This window comes from Bombina bombina, chromosome 4, assembly GCF_027579735.1.
Source record: "Bombina bombina isolate aBomBom1 chromosome 4, aBomBom1.pri, whole genome shotgun sequence".
Lineage (NCBI taxonomy): Eukaryota > Metazoa > Chordata > Amphibia > Anura > Bombinatoridae > Bombina > Bombina bombina.
The window spans coordinates 1,210,495,109-1,210,521,484 of NC_069502.1; the positions used below are offsets into that span (position 1 = coordinate 1,210,495,109).

The 26,376-nt window shown below is 38.5% G+C and overlaps 1 protein-coding gene across 1 annotated transcript in view; it reads left to right on the forward strand.

Moving 5' to 3' along the window:
- Positions 1–16,999: 16,999 nt before the first annotated feature.
- The window catches only part of AARS2 (alanyl-tRNA synthetase 2, mitochondrial), a 180,252-nt gene continuing 170,875 nt past the window's right edge, over positions 17,000–26,376 (forward strand). Inside the window, exon 1 of the mRNA XM_053712708.1 lies at positions 17,000–17,230. Coding sequence (XP_053568683.1) covers positions 17,012–17,230 — 219 coding nt within the window. The 5' untranslated portion in view covers positions 17,000–17,011. The remainder of the gene's footprint in view (positions 17,231–26,376) is intronic.

Below are 26,376 nucleotides of genomic sequence, written 5' to 3' on the forward strand. Positions count from 1 at the left end.
AATATAATGTACAATTGTCACATGGTCTGTGCTACAGTTATAGGCTCAGCTGTATGATGTACTATATTTATGTACAATTGTCACATGGTCTGTGCTATAGTTATAGGCTCAGCTGTATGATGTCAATATTTATGTACAATTTGTCACACAGTCTGTGCTACTTGACTCCTAGGCTCAGCTGTATGATGTTCTATATTTATGTACAATAGTCACCACGGTCTGTGTAGCAGTTATAGGCCTCAGCTGTATGATGTACTATATTTATGTACAATTGTCACACGGTCTGTGCTACAGTTCTAGGCTCAGCTGTAACTGATGTACAATATTTATGTACAATTGTCACATGGTCAGGTGCTATAAGTTATAGCTCAGCTGTATGATGTACTATATTTATGTACAATTGTCACATGGTCTGTGCTATAGTTATAGCTCAGCTAGTATGATTGTACTGATATTTATGTACATTGTCACATGTCTGTGCTATAGTAACTAGCTCAGCTGTATGATGTACTATATTTATGTACAATTGTCACACGGTTCTGTGCTACAGTTACAGTCTCAGCTGTATGATGTAATATATTTATGTACAAATTGGTCACACACGGTCTGTGCTATAGTATAGCTCATCTGGATGATGTGACTATATTTATGTTACAGTATTCAGTCACACACTGGTCTGTGCTACATTTAATAGGCCTTCAGCTGTATGATGTACTATAATTATGTACAATTGTCAGCACGTCTGTGCTACAGTTATAGGCTCAGCTGTATGATGTTACTATATTTATGTACAATTGTCACATGGTCTGTGCTATAGTTATAGGCTCAGCTGTAATGATGTACTATATTTATGTACAATTGTCACATGGTCTTGCTAATACAGATACAGCTCATCTGTATCATGTACAATATTATGGACAAATTGTCACCCTGTCTGGCTATAGTTATACTCAGCTGTAGTGATGTACTATATATATGTACAATGCACATGGTCTGTGCTACAGTTTATACTCAGCTAAATGTACTATATTATGTACAATTGTCACATGTCTGTGCTACAGTTATAGGCTTCAGCTGTATGATGATACTATATATTATTGTCCAAATGTCCAATGTCAGTGCATAGTTTATAGCTCAGCTGTAATGATGTATTTTATTTTTATTATTTTTACTATAGTTTAGTTGACAATTCGTCACATGGTCTGTGCTATAGTTATGGCTCAGCTGTATGCTGTATCTAAATTAATGTACAATTCTTTCACATGTCTTAGCTATAGTATATAGGACCTCAGCTGATGATGTACTATATTTATGTACAATGATCACATGGCTCTGTGCTATAGTTATAGGCTCAGCTGTATGATGTATTATATTTATGTACAATTGTCACATGGTCTGTGCTATAGTTATAAGGCTCAGCTGTATGATGTACTATATTTATGTACAATTGTCACATGGTCTGTGCTATAGTTATAGGCTCAGCTGTATGATGTACTATATTTATGTACAATTGTCACACGGTCTGTGCTATAGTTATAGGCTCAGCTGTATGATGTACTATATTTATGTACAATTGTCACATGGTCTGTGCTATAGTTATAGGCTCAGCTGTATGATGTACTATATTTATGTACAATTGTCACATGGTCTGTGCTACAGTTATAGGCTCAGCTGTATGATGTACTATATTTATGTACAATTGTCACATGGTCTGTGCTATAGTTATAGGCTCAGCTGTATGATGTACTATATTTATGTACAATTGTCACATGGTCTGTGCTATAGTTATAGGCTCAGCTGTATGATGTACTATATTTATGTACAATTGTCACATGGTCTGTGCTATAGTTATAGGCTCAGCTGTATGATGTACTATATTTATGTACAATTGTCACATGGTCTGTGCTATAGTTATAGGCTCAGCTGTATGATGTACTATATTTATGTACAATTGTCACACGGTCTGTGCTATAGTTATAGGCTCAGCTGTATGATGTACTATATTTATGTACAATTGTCACATGGTCTGTGCTACAGTTATAGGCTCAGCTGTATGATGTACTATATTTATGTACACTTGTCACATGGTCTGTGCTACTAGTTATAGGCTCAGCTGTATGATGTACTATATTTATGTACAATTGTCACAAGGTCTGTGCTATAGTTACAGGCTCAGCTGTATGATGTACTATATTTATGTACAATTGTCACATGGTCTGTGCTATAGTTATAGGCTCAGCTGTATGATGTACTATATTTATGTACAGTTGTCACATGGTCTGTGCTATAGTTATAGGCTCAGCTGTATGATGTACTATATTTATGTACAATTGTCACACGGTCTGTGCTATAGTTATAGGCTCAGCTGTATGATGTACTATATTTATGTACAATTGTCACATGGTCTGTGCTATAGTTATAGGCTCAGCTGTATGATGTACTATATTTATGTACAATTGTCACACGGTCTGTGCTATAGTTACTAGGCTCAGCTGTATGATGTACTATATTTATGTACAGTTGTCACATGGTCTGTGCTATAGTTATAGGCTCAGCTGTATGATGTACTATATTTATGTACAATTGTCACATGGTCTGTGCTATAGTTATAGGCTCAGCTGTATGATGTACTATATTTATGTACAATTGTCACATGGTCTGTGCTATAGTTATAGGCTCAGCTGTATGATGTACTATATTTATGTACAATTGTCACATGGTCTGTGCTATAGTTATAGGCTCAGCTGTATGATGTATTATATTTATGTACAATTGTCACATGGTCTGTGCTATAGTTATAGGCTCAGCTGTATGATGTACTATATTTATGTACAATTGTCACATGGTCTGTGCTATAGTTATAGGCTCAGCTGTATGATGTACTATATTTATGTACAATTGTCACATGGTCTGTGCTATAGTTATAGGCTCAGCTGTATGATGTACTATATTTATGTACACTTGTCACACTGGTCTGTGCTATAGTTATAGGCTCAGCTGTATGATGTACTATATTTATGTACAATTGTCACACGGTCTGTGCTATAGTTATAGGCTCAGCTGTATGATGTACTATATTTATGTACAGTTGTCACATGGTCTGTGCTATAGTTATAGGCTCAGCTGTATGATGTACTATATTTATGTACAATTGTCACATGGTCTGTGCTATAGTTATAGGCTCAGCTGTATGATGTACTATATTTATGTACAATTGTCACATGGTCTGTGCTATAGTTATAGGCTCAGCTGTATGATGTACTATATTTATGTACAATTGTCACATGGTCTGTGCTATAGTTATAGGCTCAGCTGTATGATGTACTATATTTATGTACAATTGTCACACGGTCTGTGCTATAGTTATAGGCTCAGCTGTATGATGTACTATATTTATGTACAATTGTCACATGGTCTGTGCTATAGTTATAGACTCAGCTGTATGATGTACTATATTTATGTACAATTGTCACATGGTCTGTGCTATAGTTATAGGCTCAGCTGTATGATGTACTATATTTATGTACAATTGTCACATGGTCTGTGCTATAGTTATAGGCTCAGCTGTATGATGTACTATATTTATGTACACTTGTCACATGGTCTGTGCTATAGTTATAGGCTCAGCTGTATGATGTACTATATTTATGTACACTTGTCACACGGTCTGTGCTATAGTTACAGGCTCAGCTGTATGATGTACTATATTTATGTACAATTGTCACACGGTCTGTGCTATAGTTATAGACTCAGCTGTATGATGTACTATATTTATGTACAATTGTCACACGGTCTGTGCTATAGTTATAGGCTCAGCTGTATGATGTATTATATTTATGTACAATTGTCACACGGTCTGTGCTATAGTTATAGGCTCAGCTGTATGATGTACTATATTTATGTACAATTGTCACATGGTCTGTGCTACAGTTATAGGCTCAGCTGTATGATGTACTATATTTATGTACAATTGTCACACGGTCTGTGCTATAGTTATAGGCTCAGCTGTATGATGTACTATATTTATGTACAATTGTCACATGGTCAGTGCTATAGTTATAGGCTCAGCTGTATGATGTACTATATTTATGTACACTTGTCACATGGTCTGTGCTATACTTATAGGCTCAGCTGTATGATGTACTATATTTATGTACAATTGTCACATGGTCTGTGCTATAGTTATAGGCTCAGCTGTATGATGTACTATATTTATGTACAATTGTCACACGGTCTGTGCTATAGTTACAGGCTCAGCTGTATGATGTATTATATTTATGTACACTTGTCACATGGTCTGTGCTATAGTTATAGGCTCAGCTGTATGATGTACTATATTTATGTACAATTGTCACACGGTCTGTGCTATAGTTATAGACTCAGCTGTATGATGTACTATATTTATGTACAATTGTCACACGGTCAGTGCTATAGTTATAGGCTCAACTGTATGATGTACTATATTTATGTACAGTTGTCACATGGTCTGTGCTATAGTTATAGGCTCAGCTGTATGATGTACTATATTTATGTACAATTCTGTCACATGGTCTGTGCTATAGTTATAGGCTCAGCTGTATGATGTACTATATTTATGTACAATTGTCACATGGTCTGTGCTATAGTTATAGGCTCAGCTGTATGATGTATTATATTTATGTACAATTGTCACATGGTCTGTGCTATAGTTATAGGCTCAGCTGTATGATGTACTATATTTATGTACAATTGTCACACGGTCTGTGCTATAGTTATAGGCTCAGCTGTATGATGTACTATATTTATGTACAATTGTCACACGGTCTGTGCTACAGTTATAGGCTCAGCTGTATGATGTATTATATTTATGTACAATTGTCACATGGTCTGTGCTACAGTTATAGGCTCAGCTGTATGATGTACTATATTTATGTACAATTGTCACACGGTCTGTGCTACAGTTATAGGCTCAGCTGTATGATGTATTATATTTATGTACACTTGTCACATGGTCTGTGCTATAGTTATAGGCTCAGCTGTATGATGTATTATATTTATGTACACTTGTCACATGGTCTGTGCTACAGTTATAGGCTCAGCTGTATGATGTATTATATTTATGTACACTTGTCACACGGTCTGTGCTATAGTTATAGGCTCAGTTGTATGATGTATTATATTTATGTACAATTGTCACATGGTCTGTGCTACAGTTATAGGCTCAGCTGTATGATGTACTATATTTATGTACAATTGTCACACGGTCTGTGCTATAGTTATAGGCTCAGCTGTATGATGTATTATATTTATGTACAATTGTCACACAGTCTGTGCTATAGTTATAGGCTCAGCTGTATGATATACTATATTTATGTACAATTGTCACACGGTCTGTGCTACAGTTATAGGCTCAGCTGTATGATGTACTATATTTATGTACAATTGTCACATGGTCTGTGCTATAGTTATAGGCTCAGCTGTATGATGTACTATATTTATGTACAATTGTCACATGGTCTGTGCTATAGTTATAGGCTCAGCTGTATGATATACTATATTTATGTACAATTGTCACACGGTCTGTGCTACAGTTATAGGCTCAGCTGTATGATGTATTATATTTATGTACACTTGTCACATGGTCTGTGCTATAGTTATAGGCTCAGCTGTATGATGTACTATATTTATGTACAATTGTCACATGGTCTGTGCTATAGTTATAGGCTCAGCTGTATGATGTACTATATTTATGTACAATTGTCACATGGTCTGTGCTACAGTTATAGGCTCAGCTGTATGATGTACTATATTTATGTACAATTGTCACATGGTCTGTGCTATAGTTATAGGCTCAGCTGTATGATGTACTATATTTATGTACAATTGTCACATGGTCTGTGCTATAGTTATAGGCTCAGCTGTATGATATACTATATTTATGTACAATTGTCACACGGTCTGTGCTACAGTTATAGGCTCAGCTGTATGATGTATTATATTTATGTACACTTGTCACATGGTCTGTGCTATAGTTATAGGCTCAGCTGTATGATGTACTATATTTATGTACAATTGTCACATGGTCTGTGCTATAGTTATAGGCTCAGCTGTATGATGTACTATATTTATGTACAATTGTCACATGGTCTGTGCTACAGTTATAGGCTCAGCTGTATGATGTACTATATTTATGTACAATTGTCACATGGTCTGTGCTACAGTTATAGGCTCAGCTGTATGATGTACTATATTTATGTACAATTGTCACATGGTCTGTGCTACAGTTATAGGCTCAGCTGTATGATGTACTATATTTATGTACAATTGTCACACGGTCTGTGCTATAGTTATAGGCTCAGCTGTATGATGTACTATATTTATGTACACTTGTCACATGGTCTGTGCTATAGTTATAGGCTCAGCTGTATGATGTATTATATTTATGTACAATTGTCACATGGTCTGTGCTATAGTTATAGGCTCAGCTGTATGATGTATTATATTTATGTACAATTGTCACATGTTCTGTGCTATAGTTATATGCTCAGCTGTATGATGTACTATATTTATGTACAATTGTCACATGGTCTGTGCTATAGTTATAGGCTCAGCTGTATGATGTACTATATTTATGCACAATTGTCATGTGGTCTGTGCTACAGTTATAGGCTCAGCTGTATGATGTACTATATTTATGTACAATTGTCACATGGTCTGTGCTACAGTTATAGGCTCAGCTGTATGATGTATTATATTTATGTACAATTGTCACATGGTCTGTGCTATAGTTATAGACTCAGCTGTATGATGTACTATATTTATGTACAATTGTCACACGGTCTGTGCTATAGTTATAGGCTCAGCTGTATGATGTACTATATTTATGTACAATTGTCACACGGTCTGTGCTATAGTTATAGGCTCAGCTGTATGATGTACTATATTTATGTACAATTGTCACAAGGTCTGTGCTATAGTTATAGGCTCAGCTGTATGATGTACTATATTTATGTACAATTGTCACATGGTCTGTGCTATACTTATAGGCTCAGCTGTATGATGTATTATATTTATGTACAATTGTCACATGGTCTGTGCTATAGTTATAGGCTCAGCTGTATGATGTATTATATTTATGTACAATTGTCACATGGTCTGTGCTACAGTTATAGGCTCAGCTGTATGATGTACTATATTTATGTACAATTGTCACATGGTCTGTGCTATAGTTATAGGCTCAGCTGTATGATGTATTATATTTATGTACAATTCTGTCACACAGTCTGTGCTATAGTTATAGGCTCAGCTGTATGATGTATTATATTTATGTACAATTGTCACACGGTCTGTGCTACAGTTATAGGCTCAGCTGTATGATGTATTATATTTATGTACAATTGTCACACGGTCTGTGCTACAGTTATAGGCTCAGCTGTATGATGTACTATATTTATGTACAATTGTCACATGGTCTGTGCTATAGTTATAGGCTCAGCTGTATGATGTACTATATTTATGCACAATTGTCATGTGGTCTGTGCTACAGTTATAGGCTCAGCTGTATGATGTACTATATTTATGTACAATTGTCACATGGTCTGTGCTATAGTTATAGGCTCAGCTGTATGATGTATTATATTTATGTACAATTGTCACATGGTCTGTGCTATAGTTATAGACTCAGCTGTATGATGTACTATATTTATGTACAATTGTCACACGGTCTGTGCTATAGTTATAGGCTCAGCTGTATGATGTACTATATTTATGTACAATTGTCACACGGTCTGTGCTATAGTTATAGGCTCAGCTGTATGATGTACTATATTTATGTACAATTGTCACAAGGTCTGTGCTATAGTTATAGGCTCAGCTGTATGATGTACTATATTTATGTACAATTGTCACACGGTCTGTGCTATAGTTATAGGCTCAGCTGTATGATGTACTATATTTATGTACAATTGTCACACGGTCTGTGCTACAGTTATAGGCTCAGCTGTATGATGTATTATATTTATGTACAATTGTCACACGGTCTGTGCTACAGTTATAGGCTCAGCTGTATGATGTACTATATTTATGTACAATTGTCACATGGTCTGTGCTATAGGTATAGGCTCAGCTGTATGATGTATTATATTTATGTACAATTGTCACATGGTCTGTGCTATAGTTATAGGCTCAGCTGTATGATGTACTATATTTATGTACAATTGTCACATGGTCTGTGCTACAGTTATAGGCTCAGCTGTATGATGTATTATATTTATGTACAATTGTCACACGGTCTGTGCTACAGTTATAGGCTCAGCTGTATGATGTATTATATTTATGTACAATTGTCACATGTTCTGTGCTATAGTTATATGCTCAGCTGTATGATGTACTATATTTATGTACAATTGTCACATGGTCTGTGCTATAGTTATAGGCTCAGCTGTATGATGTACTATATTTATGTACAATTGTCACATGGTCTGTGCTATAGTTATAGGCTCAGCTGTATGATGTATTATATTTATGTACAATTGTCACACGGTCTGTGCTACAGTTATAGGCTCAGCTGTATGATGTATTATATTTATGTACAATTGTCACACGGTCTGTGCTATAGTTATAGGCTCAGCTGTATGATGTACTATATTTATGTACAATTGTCACATGGTCTGTGCTATAGGTATAGGCTCAGCTGTATGATATACTATATTTATGTACAATTCTGTCACATAGTCTGTGCTATAGTTATAGGCTCAGCTGTATGATGTACTATATTTATGTACAATTGTCACATGGTCTGTGCTATAGTTATAGGCTCAGCTGTATGATGTACTATATTTATGTACAATTGTCACACGGTCAGTGCTATAGTTATAGGCTCAGCTGTATGATGTATTATATTTATGTACAATTGTCACACGGTCTGTGCTATAGTTATAGGCTCAGCTGTATGATGTACTATATTTATGTACAGTTGTCACATGGTCTGTGCTATAGTTATAGGCTCAGCTGTATGATGTACTATATTTATGTACAGTTGTCACATGGTCTGTGCTATAGTTATAGGCTCAGCTGTATGATGTACTATATTTATGTACACTTGTCACATGGTCTGTGCTATAGTTATAGGCTCAGCTGTATGATGTACTATATTTATGTACAATTGTCACATGGTCTGTGCTACAGTTATAGGCTCAGCTGTATGATGTACTATATTTATGTACAATTGTCACATGGTCTGTGCTATAGTTATAGGCTCAGCTGTATGATGTACTATATTTATGTACAATTGTCACATGGTCTGTGCTATAGTTATAGGCTCAGCTGTATGATGTATTATATTTATGTACAATTGTCACATGGTCTGTGCTATAGTTATAGGCTCAGCTGTATGATGTATTATATTTATGTACAATTGTCACATGGTCTGTGCTATAGTTATAGGCTCAGCTGTATGATGTACTATATTTATGTACAATTGTCACATGGTCTGTGCTATAGTTATAGGCTCAGCTGTATGATGTACTATATTTATGTACAATTGTCACATGGTCTGTGCTATAGTTATAGGCTCAGCTGTATGATGTACTATATTTATGTACACTTGTCACACGGTCTGTGCTATAGTTATAGGCTCAGCTGTATGATGTACTATATTTATGTACAATTGTCACATGGTCTGTGCTATAGTTATAGGCTCAGCTGTATGATGTACTATATTTATGTACAGTTGTCACACGGTCTGTGCTATAGTTATAGGCTCAGCTGTATGATGTATTATATTTATGTACAATTGTCACACGGTCTGTGCTATAGTTATAGGCTCAGTTGTATGATGTACTATATTTATGTACAATTGTCACATGGTCTGTGCTATAGTTATAGGCTCAGCTGTATGATGTACTATATTTATGTACACTTGTCACATGGTCTGTGCTATAGTTATAGGCTCAGCTGTATGATGTACTATATTTATGTACACTTGTCACATGGTCTGTGCTATAGTTATAGGCTCAGCTGTATGATGTACTATATTTATGTACAATTGTCACATGGTCTGTGCTACAGTTATAGGCTCAGCTGTATGATGTACTATATTTATGTACAATTGTCACATGGTCTGTGCTACAGTTATAGGCTCAGCTGTATGATGTACTATATTTATGTACAATTGTCACATGGTCTGTGCTATAGTTATAGGCTCAGCTGTATGATGTACTATATTTATGTACAATTGTCACATGGTCTGTGCTACAGTTATAGGCTCAGCTGTATGCTGTACTATATTTATGTACAATTCTGTCACATGGTCTGTGCTATAGTTATAGGCTCAGCTGTATGATGTACTATATTTATGTACAATTGTCACATGGTCAGTGCTATAGTTATAGGCTCAGCTGTATGATGTATTATATTTATGTACAATTGTCACACGGTCTGTGCTACAGTTATAGGCTCAGCTGTATGATGTATTATATTTATGTACAATTGTCACACGGTCTGTGCTACAGTTATAGGCTCAGCTGTATGATGTATTATATTTATGTACAATTGTCACACGGTCTGTGCTACAGTTATAGGCTCAGCTGTATGATGTATTATATTTATGTACAATTGTCACATGGTCTGTGCTACAGTTATAGGCTCAGCTGTATGATGTACTATATTTATGTACAATTGTCACATGGTCTGTGCTATAGTTATAGGCTCAGCTGTATGATGTATTATATTTATGTACAATTCTGTCACACAGTCTGTGCTATAGTTATAGGCTCAGCTGTATGATGTATTATATTTATGTACAATTGTCACACGGTCTGTGCTACAGTTATAGGCTCAGCTGTATGATGTATTATATTTATGTACAATTGTCACACGGTCTGTGCTACAGTTATAGGCTCAGCTGTATGATGTACTATATTTATGTACAATTGTCACATGGTCTGTGCTATAGTTATAGGCTCAGCTGTATGATGTACTATATTTATGCACAATTGTCATGTGGTCTGTGCTACAGTTATAGGCTCAGCTGTATGATGTACTATATTTATGTACAATTGTCACATGGTCTGTGCTATAGTTATAGGCTCAGCTGTATGATGTATTATATTTATGTACAATTGTCACATGGTCTGTGCTATAGTTATAGACTCAGCTGTATGATGTACTATATTTATGTACAATTGTCACACGGTCTGTGCTATAGTTATAGGCTCAGCTGTATGATGTACTATATTTATGTACAATTGTCACACGGTCTGTGCTATAGTTATAGGCTCAGCTGTATGATGTACTATATTTATGTACAATTGTCACACGGTCTGTGCTATAGTTATAGGCTCAGCTGTATGATGTACTTTATTTATGTACAATTGTCACATGGTCTGTGCTATACTTATAGGCTCAGCTGTATGATGTATTATATTTATGTACAATTGTCACATGGTCTGTGCTATAGTTATAGGCTCAGCTGTATGATGTACTATATTTATGTACAATTGTCACACGGTCTGTGCTACAGTTATAGGCTCAGCTGTATGATGTATTATATTTATGTACAATTGTCACACGGTCTGTGCTACAGTTATAGGCTCAGCTGTATGATGTATTATATTTATGTACAATTGTCACATGGTCTGTGCTACAGTTATAGGCTCAGCTGTATGATGTACTATATTTATGTACAATTGTCACATGGTCTGTGCTATAGGTATAGGCTCAGCTGTATGATGTATTATATTTATGTACAATTGTCACATGGTCTGTGCTATAGTTATAGGCTCAGCTGTATGATGTACTATATTTATGTACAATTGTCACATGGTCTGTGCTACAGTTATAGGCTCAGCTGTATGATGTATTATATTTATGTACAATTGTCACACGGTCTGTGCTACAGTTATAGGCTCAGCTGTATGATGTATTATATTTATGTACAATTGTCACATGTTCTGTGCTATAGTTATATGCTCAGCTGTATGATGTACTATATTTATGTACAATTGTCACATGGTCTGTGCTATAGTTATAGGCTCAGCTGTATGATGTACTATATTTATGTACACTTGTCACATGGTCTGTGCTATAGTTATAGGCTCAGCTGTATGATGTACTATATTTATGTACAATTGTCACACGGTCTGTGCTATAGTTATAGGCTCAGCTGTATGATGTATTATATTTATGTACAATTGTCACATGGTCTGTGCTATAGTTATAGGCTCAGCTGTATGATGTACTATATTTATGTACAATTGTCACATGGTCTGTGCTATAGTTATAGGCTCAGCTGTATGATGTACTATATTTATGTACAATTGTCACACGGTCTGTGCTATAGTTATAGGCTCAGCTGTATGATGTACTATATTTATGTACAATTGTCACATGGTCTGTGCTATAGTTATAGGCTCAGCTGTATGATGTATTATATTTATGTACAATTGTCACACGGTCTGTGCTACAGTTATAGGCTCAGCTGTATGATGTATTATATTTATGTACAATTGTCACACGGTCTGTGCTATAGTTATAGGCTCAGCTGTATGATATACTATATTTATGTACAATTCTGTCACATAGTCTGTGCTATAGTTATAGGCTCAGCTGTATGATGTACTATATTTATGTACAATTGTCACATGGTCTGTGCTATAGGTATAGGCTCAGCTGTATGATGTACTATATTTATGTACAATTGTCACATGGTCTGTGCTATAGTTATAGGCTCAGCTGTATGATGTACTATATTTATGTACACTTGTCACATGGTCTGTGCTATAGTTATAGGCTCAGCTGTATGATGTACTATATTTATGTACAATTGTCACATGGTCTGTGCTATAGTTATAGGCTCAGCTGTATGATGTACTATATTTATGTACAATTGTCACACGGTCTGTGCTATAGTTACAGGCTCAGCTGTATGATGTACTATATTTATGTACAATTGTCACATGGTCTGTGCTATAGTTATAGGCTCAGCTGTATGATGTACTATATTTATGTACAATTGTCACACGGTCTGTGCTATAGTTATAGGCTCAGCTGTATGATAGATAAAAAACTTTTTCTTTATTTGTGAAGACCACTTTAAAAGACAGATGTCAGCTTATTTTTTCAAATACTATATACAGCACACTTTGAACAAGCAGTAGGTTGGTGGTCACTAATTCTGACGCGTTTCGGCTCCCCACGCCGTAGTCATAGCATACCTTAGTGACCATCAACCTCAATTTAAAAAGGATTACATCAAACCCTATTGGTTAATTCCAAACACACCTCCTATGCTGCTTAACTACCATATTGTCTCTTATAGATGAGTATATACTGGTATCAACCTAGTCTAAACTAAAACTGACAGATCTTTCCTATGTGACTTTATACAATATCCTTGTCACTATTTTAAACTACACTTAGTTATATTTAATTAGATTTGATTTAATTCTTAATTTTTTAATGTTATCATTTTTACGGCTCCATTGACTTTTATTTGATCTCAATGGGTGATATTTCACATATAATGCACTATAATTCATTTATTGATTTGGTGTTATAGAGTGTAATTCATTTAAGTAATGCAATATTTTGAAGGCTATAGTTACTTAATGCCAAAAGTTAATGAGGTCATATTCACTGTTTAGACCAGATGGTCTTCTCGTTTTCATTTTTAGTATCCAGAAGACCTCCTCTCTGGCTAACATGAGATCTCTGTTCCCTCCCCTTGCTGGGGGGGGAATATATTTGACTATTGTCCAGGTGAGTGGGCTGGGGTCTTTGTCATGGACCTGGAAAAAATGTGTGATTAGGGGTGTAGTGAGTGTACCCATTTTTATGTTATTTATATGCTCACGAATTCTAGATCTGACCTCTCTTGAGGTCATACCTATGTATTGCAAACCACAAGTATTTTTCGTAAACCAACTGCCAAAAATACTATCCTTCATGCAAAGAGTAGTCACCCTCAAAAAGTCTTTAAAGCAATAGCCAAAGGACAATATGTTAGGACCCTTAGAAATTGTTCGAATAAGAAAACATTTGAAACACAGGCTAATGAACTCACAGAAAGACTAATATCTAGAGAGTATCCGAAAAAGATGGTACTTGGTATCAAAAAAGACGTAACAAAAAAAGACAGAGACACTCTGTTGATGACGAGAACAAAACACAAAAAACATAATGAGAGCTATGCACAAAAAAGCACTTTTTTGACAACCTATAGTGATCAGTACAAGGAAGTCTGCAACATTATATCTAAGCACTTCCCATTACTCTTGGCCGATGATGATCTAGCCAATATAGTCAAAGGGGGCTGTCGCTTCTCCTATAGAAGAGGAGCCACAATTGGAAACAAAGTAGCACCCACTGTACTCAAATCAGGAGATAGAAACAACACAAGTTCATGGCTAAGTACAAAAGGTGTATTCAGATGCCACTACACAGACTGCATAGCCTGTAAGCATTTAGCAGTTGGAAATGGTTTCACCAGTACCATTACTGGGGAGGCATATTTACATGAAAGATGCTTTAACTGCAGGGCAACTTATGTTGTTTATATGCTCACGTGCACACATTGTGGTTTGCAATACATAGGTATGACCTCAAGAGAGGTCAGATCTAGAATTCGTGAGCATATAAATAACATAAAAATGGGTACACTCACTACACCCCTAATCACACATTTTTTCCAGGTCCATGACAAAGACCCCAGCCCACTCACCTGGACAATAGTCAAATATATTCCCCCCCCAGCAAGGGGAGGGAACAGAGATCTCATGTTAGCCAGAGAGGAGGTCTTCTGGATACTAAAAATGAAAACGAGAAGACCATCTGGTCTAAACAGTGAATATGACCTCATTAACTTTTGGCATTAAGTAACTATAGCCTTCAAAATATTGCATTACTTAAATGAATTACACTCTATAACACCAAATCAATAAATGAATTATAGTGCATTATATGTGAAATATCACCCATTGAGATCAAATAAAAGTCAATGGAGCCGTAAAAATGATAACATTAAAAAAATTAAGAATTAAATCAAATCTAATTAAATATAACTAAGTGTAGTTTAAAATAGTGACAAGGATATTGTATAAAGTCACATAGGAAAGATCTGTCAGTTTTAGTTTAGACTAAGTTGATACCAGTATATACTCATCTATAAGAGACAATATGGTAGTTAAGCAGCATAGGAGGTGTGTTTGGAATTAACCAATAGGGTTTGATGTAATCCTTTTTAAATTGAGGTTGATGGTCACTAAGGTATGCTATGACTACGGGGTGGGGAGCCGAAACGCGTCAGCATTAGTGACCACCAACCTACTGCTTGTTCAAAGTGTGCTGTATATAGTATTTGAAAAAATAAACTGACATATGTCTTTTAAAGTGGTCTTCACAAATAAAGAAAAAGTTTTTTATCACTGCACAAGATTGCCGAGTATCCTTCATCCACCTTGTATCTACATTTCTGAGCCAACGAAGGTTAACGGCTGACCGATATCAGTAAACTCCCCCGTTCCACCTTAGCAGTGAAGAAAGGACGAAGACGTGACGTCAGACGCTGAGCCAAGTCACGCATCATTTCTCTGTACCCGGAACCAACAGGCGGCTTGAGGAGGGGAGCGGGCAAGCGTTGCCGAGTGAACCGCAGTCAGCGGAGAGTCTGCGCTCCCCCAGGACCGAGTGCCATGGACGGAATGGGACAGAGTAAACTGTGAGTTATAAAAGAGAATGCACAGAATCTTCTTTGCAAGGAATTTGCGATTGTTTATCAACTTATTGTTTTAAAGTCTGCTAAGGTGGTGCATGTGTGAGGAGTTGGGAGTACTGGTCATACACGGAAAGGAGAAAACCTCTTCTGTTTTTTCAGCTGTATGATGTACTATATTTATGTACAATTGTCACACGGTCTGTGCTACAGTTATAGGCTCAGCTGTATGATGTATTATATTTATGTACAATTGTCACATGGTCTGTGCTATAGGTATAGGCTCAGCTGTATGATGTACTATATTTATGTACAATTGTCACATGGTCTGTGCTATAGTTATAGGCTCAGCTGTATGATGTACTATATTTATGTACAATTCTGTCACATGGTCTGTGCTATAGTTATAGGCTCAGCTGTATGATGTATTATATTTATGTACAATTGTCACACGGTCTGTGCTATAGGTATAGGCTCAGCTGTATGATGTACTATATTTATGTACAATTGTCACATGGTCAGTGCTATAGTTATAGGCTCAGCTGTATGATATATTATATTTATGTACAATTGTCACACGGTCTGTGCTATAGTTATAGGCTCAGCTGTATGATGTATTATATTTATGTACAATTGTCACATGGTCTGTGCTATAGTTACAGGCTCAGCTGTATGATGTACTATATTTATGTACAATTGTCACATGGTCTGTGCTATAGTTACAGGCTCAGCTGTATGATGTACTATATTTATGTACAATTGTCACATGGTCTGTGCTATAGTTATAGGCTCAGCTGTATGATATACTATATTTATGTACAATATGGATATATAAAGAATAAGAATAGCATCATTTTATTATATTAGATTTTGTTGGGAGCAAACTTGCTTCCTCTTTTCCCATGGAATTTAAATCTAGTCACAGACTGGGGGTTATTGATTTTCATTCTAGAATACATGAGGCCCCTGTATTGATCTGATAGGTAATGACCAAGAGAATGTCTGACACAAGGGATTGGGCGACCTAGGCTTGGTCATATCTGATGCTCTTTTGAAAGGGACAAATGTGCTATATTTTCTTTTATTGTGTGTTTATTTTAGTTACAATGTTTTTGCTTCGATACAAAACAATAAACACATTTATCCTAGATTTTGTAATACATTTAATTGTTTAGGGTTACACATAATCACCAATTTAAGAACAGTATTTTATGTGCAGTTTCCTTTATAAATAAAGTTTATTACAAAATTGTCAGAATTGTAACAAAGCGCATGCGTGAAGGTTGAAGAGGAAATTACAGACTTGTCCTTGCCAGCCACAAGATGGCGGCGCCCTGGCGGCTGTTCTTAGGTCCTGTAACCAGCTTCTCCCTTCAAAGCCGTCGTTCCATTTCTACCGCGTCCTTGCCGAGCTCTGCGGTTATCCGACGCACCTTTCTCAACTACTTTGAGGAGAAGCATGGCCACCGACGTGTCCCTTCCTCCCCCGTACGCCCTCGAGGGGACCCCAGCCTGCTTTTTGTCAACGCTGGTATGAACCAGGTGGGTAAGTGTGTCTCATCCGGTCACGTGGACTTGTGAGGCATCTCATTGGCTTACAGCGATGGCATACCCTGTTGCCATGGTTTTAACAACATTGAAGCGGGCGGGCTTATGAATGAAGTCTCCAAGTGACCTTCGACCAATAACCTATTAGCTCAGCCTTTTGCCACATTCCTGTAGCTAAATAACAAATGTAACAGTTTTTATCTAGAATATTTATACATTGCTACAATATTATATTCATCTACAAAAAGATATTGCTCTTTATTTTCATATTATCATAAGGAATTGAGCAAATAACATGTAGGAAAGGGAAATACATTATATACATGTGACTCATTTGTGTCTCAGTGGTACTGGGGTCCTCTTGGAATATAAGCCATATGTCAGTAGTATGACTGTCACAATATTGCATCTGTGATGTGTATCAGTTTACAGCTTTTAACACTTTTTCCATTGTGTGTTTTTTTAAGGTCACATAAAGACAGCTTCAAAGATATAAATCATTAAGGGCCAACTTCCTAACACATTGGAGCCACTTATTAAAGGGACAGTCTACACCAAAATTTTTCTTATTTAAAAAGATAGATAATCCCTTTATTACCCAGTCCCCGTTTTTGCATAACCAACACAGTTATATTAATATACTTTTAACCTCTGTGATTACCTTGTATCTAAGCCTTTGCAGACAGCCTCCTTATCTAAGTGCCTTTGACAGACATGCAGTGTAGTCAATCAGTGAAGACTCCTAAATAACTTCACGGGAGTGAGCACAATGTTATCGATATGACACATGTGAACTAGCACAGTCTAACTGTGAAAAACTTTCAAAATACTCTGAGCTAGGAGGCGGTTTTCAACTGTTTAGAAATCAGTTTGAGCCTAGCTAGGTTTAGCTTTTCAAAAATACCACCAAGGGAACAAAGCAAATTTGATGATAAACGTAAATTGGAAAGTTGTTTAAAATTGCTTGCCCTATCTGAATCATGAAATTTAGTTTTGACTTTACTGTCCCTTTAATAGTTAGGAAGCCTTAAAAGGACAGTAAACACTTTGTGATGGTAATATAAAATGATAAATCAGAGATATAAAGTCAGCAATAGACTTTCATTATTTATTTTGTCCTCTTTTCCTGTAATTCCATTCTGAAATTGTGAGCTTTTCAGTTCCTGTTAGAAATAGAAGTGCAGAGCACTTTTATATTCCCCACAGCCATTGGCTGCACACTCTAGTGACCTATTTATAACTGTCCCTAATTGGCCACAGCAGTGAAGGTAACCTAAGTTACAAAATGGCAGCTTCCATTGTTTTATAGACACTACTCTGATAAAGCGTGTGGTTGTTAAATAGCTTTCTGATTTACTTCTATTATCACATTTATTTCTTCTTTTGGTAGCCTTTGTTGAAGAGCATACCTAGTTAGGCTTATGTGCAGCAACACACTGCTGGGAGCTAGCTGGTGATTGGTGACTGCTCCCAGTATTGCATTACTGCTCATGGGCGCGATCCGATATACGGCGCAGGTTTCGGCGCAAGCGTGGAAACCTGCTCCGCCCGTAGTTTGAGCTCGCAACTCGAGCTATCTTATATACAGCGCCGTCAGATGCTAAAGTGCCATAAGTCTGACAAACTAGCGATGTCCAGAAATCTGCGTAAGTACACATTTGTGGAGTCGCCGGTGACTTACGGCACTTTTAGAAACTGCCGCCGCATAAAAAACCTGACTAAGTTATTAAATCTCCCATTACTGTCTAACACGCCTCCCAAACATAGCCCGACACGTATACCCCTCTATCCGCAATCCCCCCTCTCACTCCTAACAATAAATTATTAACCCCTAAACCGCCGCTCCCGGACCCCGCCGCCAGCTACATTAACTATAATACCCCCTAATGTGAGCCCCCTACACCGCCGCCACCTACATTAACTATATTACCCCCTAATATGATCTCCCTACACCGCCGCTAGCTATATTAAATGTTTTACCCCCTAATGTGAGCCCCCTACCGCGATGCCACCTACATTAACTATGTTACCCCCTAATGTGAGCCCCCTACCCCGCCGCCACCTACATTAACTATGTTACCCCCTAATATGATCTCTCTACACCGCCGCCACCTATTTAAACTATATTAACCCCTAATGTGAGCCCCCTACACCGCCGCCACCTATTTAAACTATATTACCGCCTAATCTAATCCCCCTACGCCGCCGCCACCTATATTCAAATTATTAACTCCTAATCTAACCCCCCTATACCGCCACCACCTATATTAAATTTATTAACCCCTAAAATACTAAAATATCCCTACCACTAAACCTAAGTCTAACCCTACAAATAGCCCGGAAAAGGGCATTGCCCCAAAGTAACCAGCTCTATTACCAGCCCTTAACAGGGCCTTTTGCGGGGCATTGCCCCAAAGTAAACGGCTCTATTGCCAGCCCTTAAAAGGGCCTTTTGCGGGGCATTGCCCCAAAGTAACCAGCTCTTTTACCAGCCCTTAAAAGGGCCTTTTGCGGGGCATTGTCACAAAGTAATCAGCTCTTTTGCCTGTAATGTAATCTAATCCCCCTACACCGCCGCCACCTATATTAAATATATTAACCCCTAATCTGACTCCCCTACACCGCCGCCACCTATATTAAATATATTAACCCCAATCTAATCCCCCTACACCGCCACCACCTATATTAAATATATTAACCCCTAATCTAATCCCCCTACACCGCCGCCACCTATAATAAATGTATTACCCCTAATCTAATCCCCCTACACCGCCGCCACCTATATTAACTATATATATATATATATTAACCCTATCTAACTCTAACACCACTAACTTAATTATTATTAAAATAAATCTAAATAATATTAACTAAATTATTCCTTTTTAAAACTAAATACTTACCTATAAAATAAACCCTAAGATAATAATTACATTGTAGCTATTTTAGGGTTTATATTTATTTTACAGGTAACTTGGTATTTATTTTAACTAGGTACAATAGCTATTTAATAGTTAATAACTATTTAATAGCTACCTAGTTAAAATAATTACCAATTTACCTGTAAAATAAATCCTAACCTAAGTTACAAATACACCTACACTATCAATAAATTAATTAAACTACAAATATCTAAACTAAAATACAATTAAATAAACTAAACTAAATTACAAAACCCCCCACTAAATTACAAAAAATAAAAAAGATTATAAGATTTTTAAGCTAATTACACCTATTCTAAGCCCTATAATAAAATAACAAAGCCCCCCAAAATAAAAAAAAATCCCTAATCTAAATTACAAAAGTAATCAACTCTATTACCAGCCCTTAAAAGGGCCTTTTGTGGCACATTGCCCCAAAGTAATCAGCTCTTTTACCTGTAAAAAAAACAACAACCCCCCCATTACAACCCACCACCCACATACCCCTACTCTAACCCACCCAATCCCCCCTTAAAAAACTTAAGTCTAACCCCCAAGTGCTCCTTACCTGTCCTGAAGACCGGCGGAGAAGTCTTCTTCCAGACTGTGACCTCTTCTTCTTCCAGGATCCAGCCGGCGCGGAGCGGAGGAATTTAAGACTGATGACCGCGGAGCTGAAGACCGGAGATGCTGGAACTGAAGATTGGCGACGCTGGAACTGAAGACCGCTGGAACTGAAGACCGGAGCCGGAGCGTGGAGGATCCTCTTCATACGATCGCCGCCGTACACTGAATAGGAATTCAAGGTACGCGATTAAAGATGATTCCTATTGGCTGATTTGAGCCTTCAAATTCAAATCAGCCAATCGGATGCAAGCTACTTTAATTCTATTGGCTGATTTGAATAGCCAATAGAATAAGAGCTACTGTAATTCTATTGGCTATTCTAATCAGCCAATGAAGAGGATCCTCCACTCTCCAGCTCCGGTCTTCTGTTCCAGTGGTCTTCAGTTCCAGCGTCGCCGGTCTTCAGCTCCGCGGTCATCGGTCTTCAACTCCTCCGCTCCGCGCCGGCTGGATCCTGGAAGAAGAAGAGGTCACCGCCTGGAAGAAGACTTCTCCGCCTGGAACAGGACCTTCTCCGCCGGTCTTCAGGACAGGTAAGGAGCACTTGGGGGTTAGACTTAGGTTTTTTTAAGGGGGGATTGGGTGGGTTAGAGTAGGGGTATGTGGGTGGTGGGTTGTAATGGGGGGGATGTTGTTTTTTTTACAGGTAAAAGAGCTGATTACTTTGGGGCAATGCCCCACAAAAGGCCCTTTTAAGGGCTGGTAATAGAGCTGATTACTTTTGTAATTTAGATTAGGGTAGGGAATTTTTTTTATTTTGGGGGGCTTTGTTATTTTATTAGGGGGCTTAGAATAGGTGTAATTAGCTTAAACATCTTTTTTTATTTTTTTGTAATTTAGTGTTTTTTTTTGTAGTTTAGTTTATTTAATTGTATTTTAGTTTAGATAACTGTAGTTTATTTATTTAATTAATTTATTGATAGTGTAGGTGTATTTGTAACTTAGGTTAGGATTTATTTTACAGGTAAATTGGTAATTATTTTAACTAGGTAGGTATTAAATAGTTATTAACTATTTAATAGCTATTGTACCTAGTTAAAATAAATACCAAGTTACCTGTAAAATAAATATAAACCCTAAAATAGCTACAATGTAATTATTAATTATATTGTAGCTATCTTAGGGTTTATTTTATAGGTAAGTATTTAGATTTAAATAGGAATAATTCAGTTAATATTATTAATATTATTTAGATTTATTTTAATAATAATCAAGTTAGGGTTGTTAGAGTTAGATAGGGTTAATATAGTTAATATATATAATATATTAACTATATTAACCCTAATATAATTAGGGTTAATATAGTTAATATAGGTGGCGGCGGTGTAGGGGGGTCAGATTAGGGGTTAATATATTTAATATAGGTGGCGGCGGTGTAGGGGGATTAGATTACATTACAGGCAAAAGAGCTGATTACTTTGTGACAATGCCCCGCAAAAAGCCCTTTTAAGGGCTGGTAAAAGAGCTGGTTACTTTGGGGCAATGCCCCGCAAAAAGCCCTTTTAAGGGCTGGCAATAGAGCTGTTTACTTTGGGGCAATGCCACGCAAAAAGCCCTTTTCAGGGCTATTTTTAATTTAGTTTAGGGTAGGGACATTTTAGTATTTTAGGGGTTAATAAATTTATTATAGGTGGCGGCGGTGTAGGGGGATTAGATTAGGGGTTAATATAGGTGGCGGCGGTGTAGGGGGATTAGATTAGGGGGTAATATAGTTAAAATAGGTGGCGGCGGTATAGGGGGCTCACATTAGGGGTTAATAATTTTAATGTAGGTGGTGACGGTGTAGGGGGCTCACATTAGGGGGTTAGACATTTAATGTAGGTGGCGGCGGGGTCCGGGAGCGGTGGTTTAGGGGTTAAACACTTTATTAGGGATTGCGGCGGGGGATCGCGGTTGATAGGTAGATAGACATTGCACATGCGTTAGGTGTTAGGTTTTATTTTGCAGGCAGTTTAGGGAGTTACGGGGCTCCAATACACATCGTAAGGCTTACTATGCCTGCAATTTGTAGCGAGGTGAAAATGGAGTAAGATTTCTCCATTTTCGCCACTAAAGTCCTTACGCTGTATATTGGATACCAAACTGCGCTGGTTTAGTATACCTGTCTATGGGCCAAAAAATTACGGCCGAAGGCAAAAATATACGAGCGTAACTTCTGTTACGCCGTATATGTGATACCAAACCAGCGCAAAATTTGGCGTCGCCGGCTTTTGCGGGCGACGATTTATATCGGATCGAGGCCCATGAGTCTATTTGTCCACAAAAGATACCAAGAGAACTTGACAAATTTGACAATAGAAGCAAACTGGAAGTTGTTAAAAATGATAATGCTTGTTACGGTTGCCTCCAGGCTGGCTGGAAGTTGGACCGTAGAAAAGGATGCTCCTAGCGCTCACCAAAGAATCATCAGCACCATAGTCAGCAATCCCTGTAGTGATATTAGCTGAAGCTGTCCCCTACAAACATGAGTCAAAGCTGCAAGTTAGAGGGACAGAAAATAGGTCTGATGTGCTGGAGCACACAGCCTCCTTTTTATTGAGGTTACATGCAAACAGGACACTCTCAGGGGGAGGCATAAAATCCCCCATCACACATTTGATATTAGATAGAGAGACACTCCCTTTGACAGGCCACAACATTTACTTCAGCAGATAACATTACACACAATAAAACAATGCAGTCCACCTTATCAATACTAGTCTGATTAGACAATGGGAAAGTTGATCACTAAACCTAATTAGAGCTAATCCCAGCAGACTTGTATTTAGAATAGGTTTCTTGAAGCTGAACAAAATTTAACTCTTAATGGCACACAATGAAACTGAACCAAGTGGGAGAAAGCCAGGGACAAGTCATTTCACAGGTCTGGGGACATAGTCTTAAAGGGGCATTGTTCATCAAAGTCAGAATATGTCCCCAGATGGTTCTTAAAGGGCCACACACACCCAACAAAAGTCAATATGTCCTCAGGGGCACAATCTTCCAGGGGCCATAGTCATGTGGAAGGAGGCTGGCAAATAGGCTTCTCCAAAATCCAGGGAAGCAGGGCAATTTTTCATTTAAAGGGCCAGTTACAAACAGCAGTTTGTAACATATCTCCCCTTTTGGAGGGAGACTAACCAGGCACCTGACCTTCTGCCGGTCAGTGCCCAAGTTAGTCTCGCAACCCACCCACAAATAATCGCTAGCAGCAAAGTAGCCCCCCCACAATACGTAGTACTGGCCTGTAAGTTCCAGGTTGCAGGATGAAAGTGCAGCATCCTCGGCCTTCCTGGCGCAGCTGGGCAAATAGCTGATGGTACTTGGGGGGCAGAGGCCAGCGGCACTCTGCCCTGGTGCCAGCGCTTCTGCTGGGGTGAGGGGTTTGCAGGCCAGTCCTGTAACCAGGGGGTCTGTAGGGCAGAGGCCAGCAGCGCTCTGTCCTGATGCCAGCTCTTCTGCTGGGGGAATTGGGGCATAGTCCTGCCCGGTGGCAAAGGGAACGTGGGGGTCAGTGGGGGCCAACATCTCCACTGTTAACCCTGGGCCCAAGTTAGGAGTTAGCTGGGGAGGGGGAGATTGGCTTACCTCCTCCTCCTGATACTCCGGCGGCCGTTGGGAAGGGAGGTCGATGCTCTCCGCTTCCTGTGGAACATGCTGCGGCTGGGGAGAGAGACCGGTTGTCTCCTCTCCCTGGAAGGCACACTCCGGCTGGGGAGGGAGGTCGATGCTCTCCCCTCCCTGTAGCTGGGTCTGTCGCTGGGGATCTGGGCCGCCTGCCCAGCATCCCTGTAGGGCCGGTAGAGAGACTGCGGTCCCATCTCCACCTGCCTGCTGGGGGTCCTCCCAGGACCAGTCTATGAGGCCTGCTGCCTCTGGTATCTCTGGCTGGGGAAGGAGACTGGTTGTCTCTTCCCTCTGCACGGTATACTGCCGCTGGGGAGGGAGGTCGCTGCTCTCCTCTCCCTGTAACTCCGGCTGCCGCTGGGGAGGGAGGTCGTTGCTCTCCGCTCCCTGTGACTCACTTTCTCGCTGGAGACCAGGTGTCCAGACCCTCAAACTCCACAGTTGGCGCTCAAAGGCTCGTGCCGCTTTGTTCTCCGTATCCAATTCCCGGATGATGCGACTGACTACCTCCTGCGCAGGGTCTGGACCATATCGGACTAGCCGCCTCTTTACCTCTGGAACGAAATCCGCGCCCTCATAGCGACGGATCAGGTTGAGGTGCTCTTTACAGGGTTCTGACCAGTGTCTTGTCAGCTCCATGCTGCTGTAGGTAGGGACGCTGCGCAGTGGCTAGCGTTGCCCTCAATAACTCTCCTACGATACCAGTGCTGTTGTGGTGCTGCTCCTTGCGCTAGGACGCTAATCCCACCGCTGCCGCCAAATGTTACGGTTGCCTCCAGGCTGGCTGGAAGTTGGACCGTAGAAAAGGATGCTCCTAGCGCTCACCAAAGAATCATCAGCACCATAGTCAGCAATCCCTGTAGTGATATTAGCTGAAGCTGTCCCCTACAAACATGAGTCAAAGCTGCAAGTTAGAGGGACAGAAAATAGGTCTGATGTGCTGGAGCACACAGCCTCCTTTTTATTGAGGTTACATGCAAACAGGACACTCTCAGGGGGAGGCATAAAATCCCCCATCACACATTTGATATTAGATAGAGAGACACTCCCTTTGACAGGCCACAACATTTACTTCAGCAGATAACATTACACACAATAAAACAATGCAGTCCACCTTATCAATACTAGTCTGATTAGACAATGGGAAAGTTGATCACTAAACCTAATTAGAGCTAATCCCAGCAGACTTGTATTTAGAATAGGTTTCTTGAAGCTGAACAAAATTTAACTCTTAATGGCACACAATGAAACTGAACCAAGTGGGAGAAAGCCAGGGACAAGTCATTTCACAGGTCTGGGGACATAGTCTTAAAGGGGCATTGTTCATCAAAGTCAGAATATGTCCCCAGATGGTTCTTAAAGGGCCACACACACCCAACAAAAGTCAATATGTCCTCAGGGGCACAATCTTCCAGGGGCCATAGTCATGTGGAAGGAGGCTGGCAAATAGGCTTCTCCAAAATCCAGGGAAGCAGGGCAATTTTTCATTTAAAGGGCCAGTTATAAACAGCAGTTTGTAACAATGCTCTATCTGAATCATGACAGTTTAATATTGGTTTTACTGTCCCCATAATATTTCAAAGACAAGCTTTCAAGAGTTTTCCTCTCTTCCTCAGATCTGAAGCAATACTGAACAATCTGATATTGATACACATCACATACAACAAATGGAAGGGAGGGAGGGGGGTGAGAGGGGTGTCATAAAAAGCTGAGAATGTGTCTGAAGGAGAAAAAAGCTGAGAATAGCCAGAAAGAATAAATAAACAGAGGAGAGTAAATAGGCCAGATGAGAGGAAAAACAAAAGGAAAAAGAAACCAATATAGGACAATAAGATGAGAGATTATAGAAAGTTATGGTAGTGTGTGAGAAAGCCAGAGTCTACATTAAGACCTTCATTTCTGGTGTTGAAATGTGTGATCATTTTTATCTCAAACGTCTTTCGTTCATGAGAGTCTTTGAAATTCCCTTTAAGAATTTTAATCCTG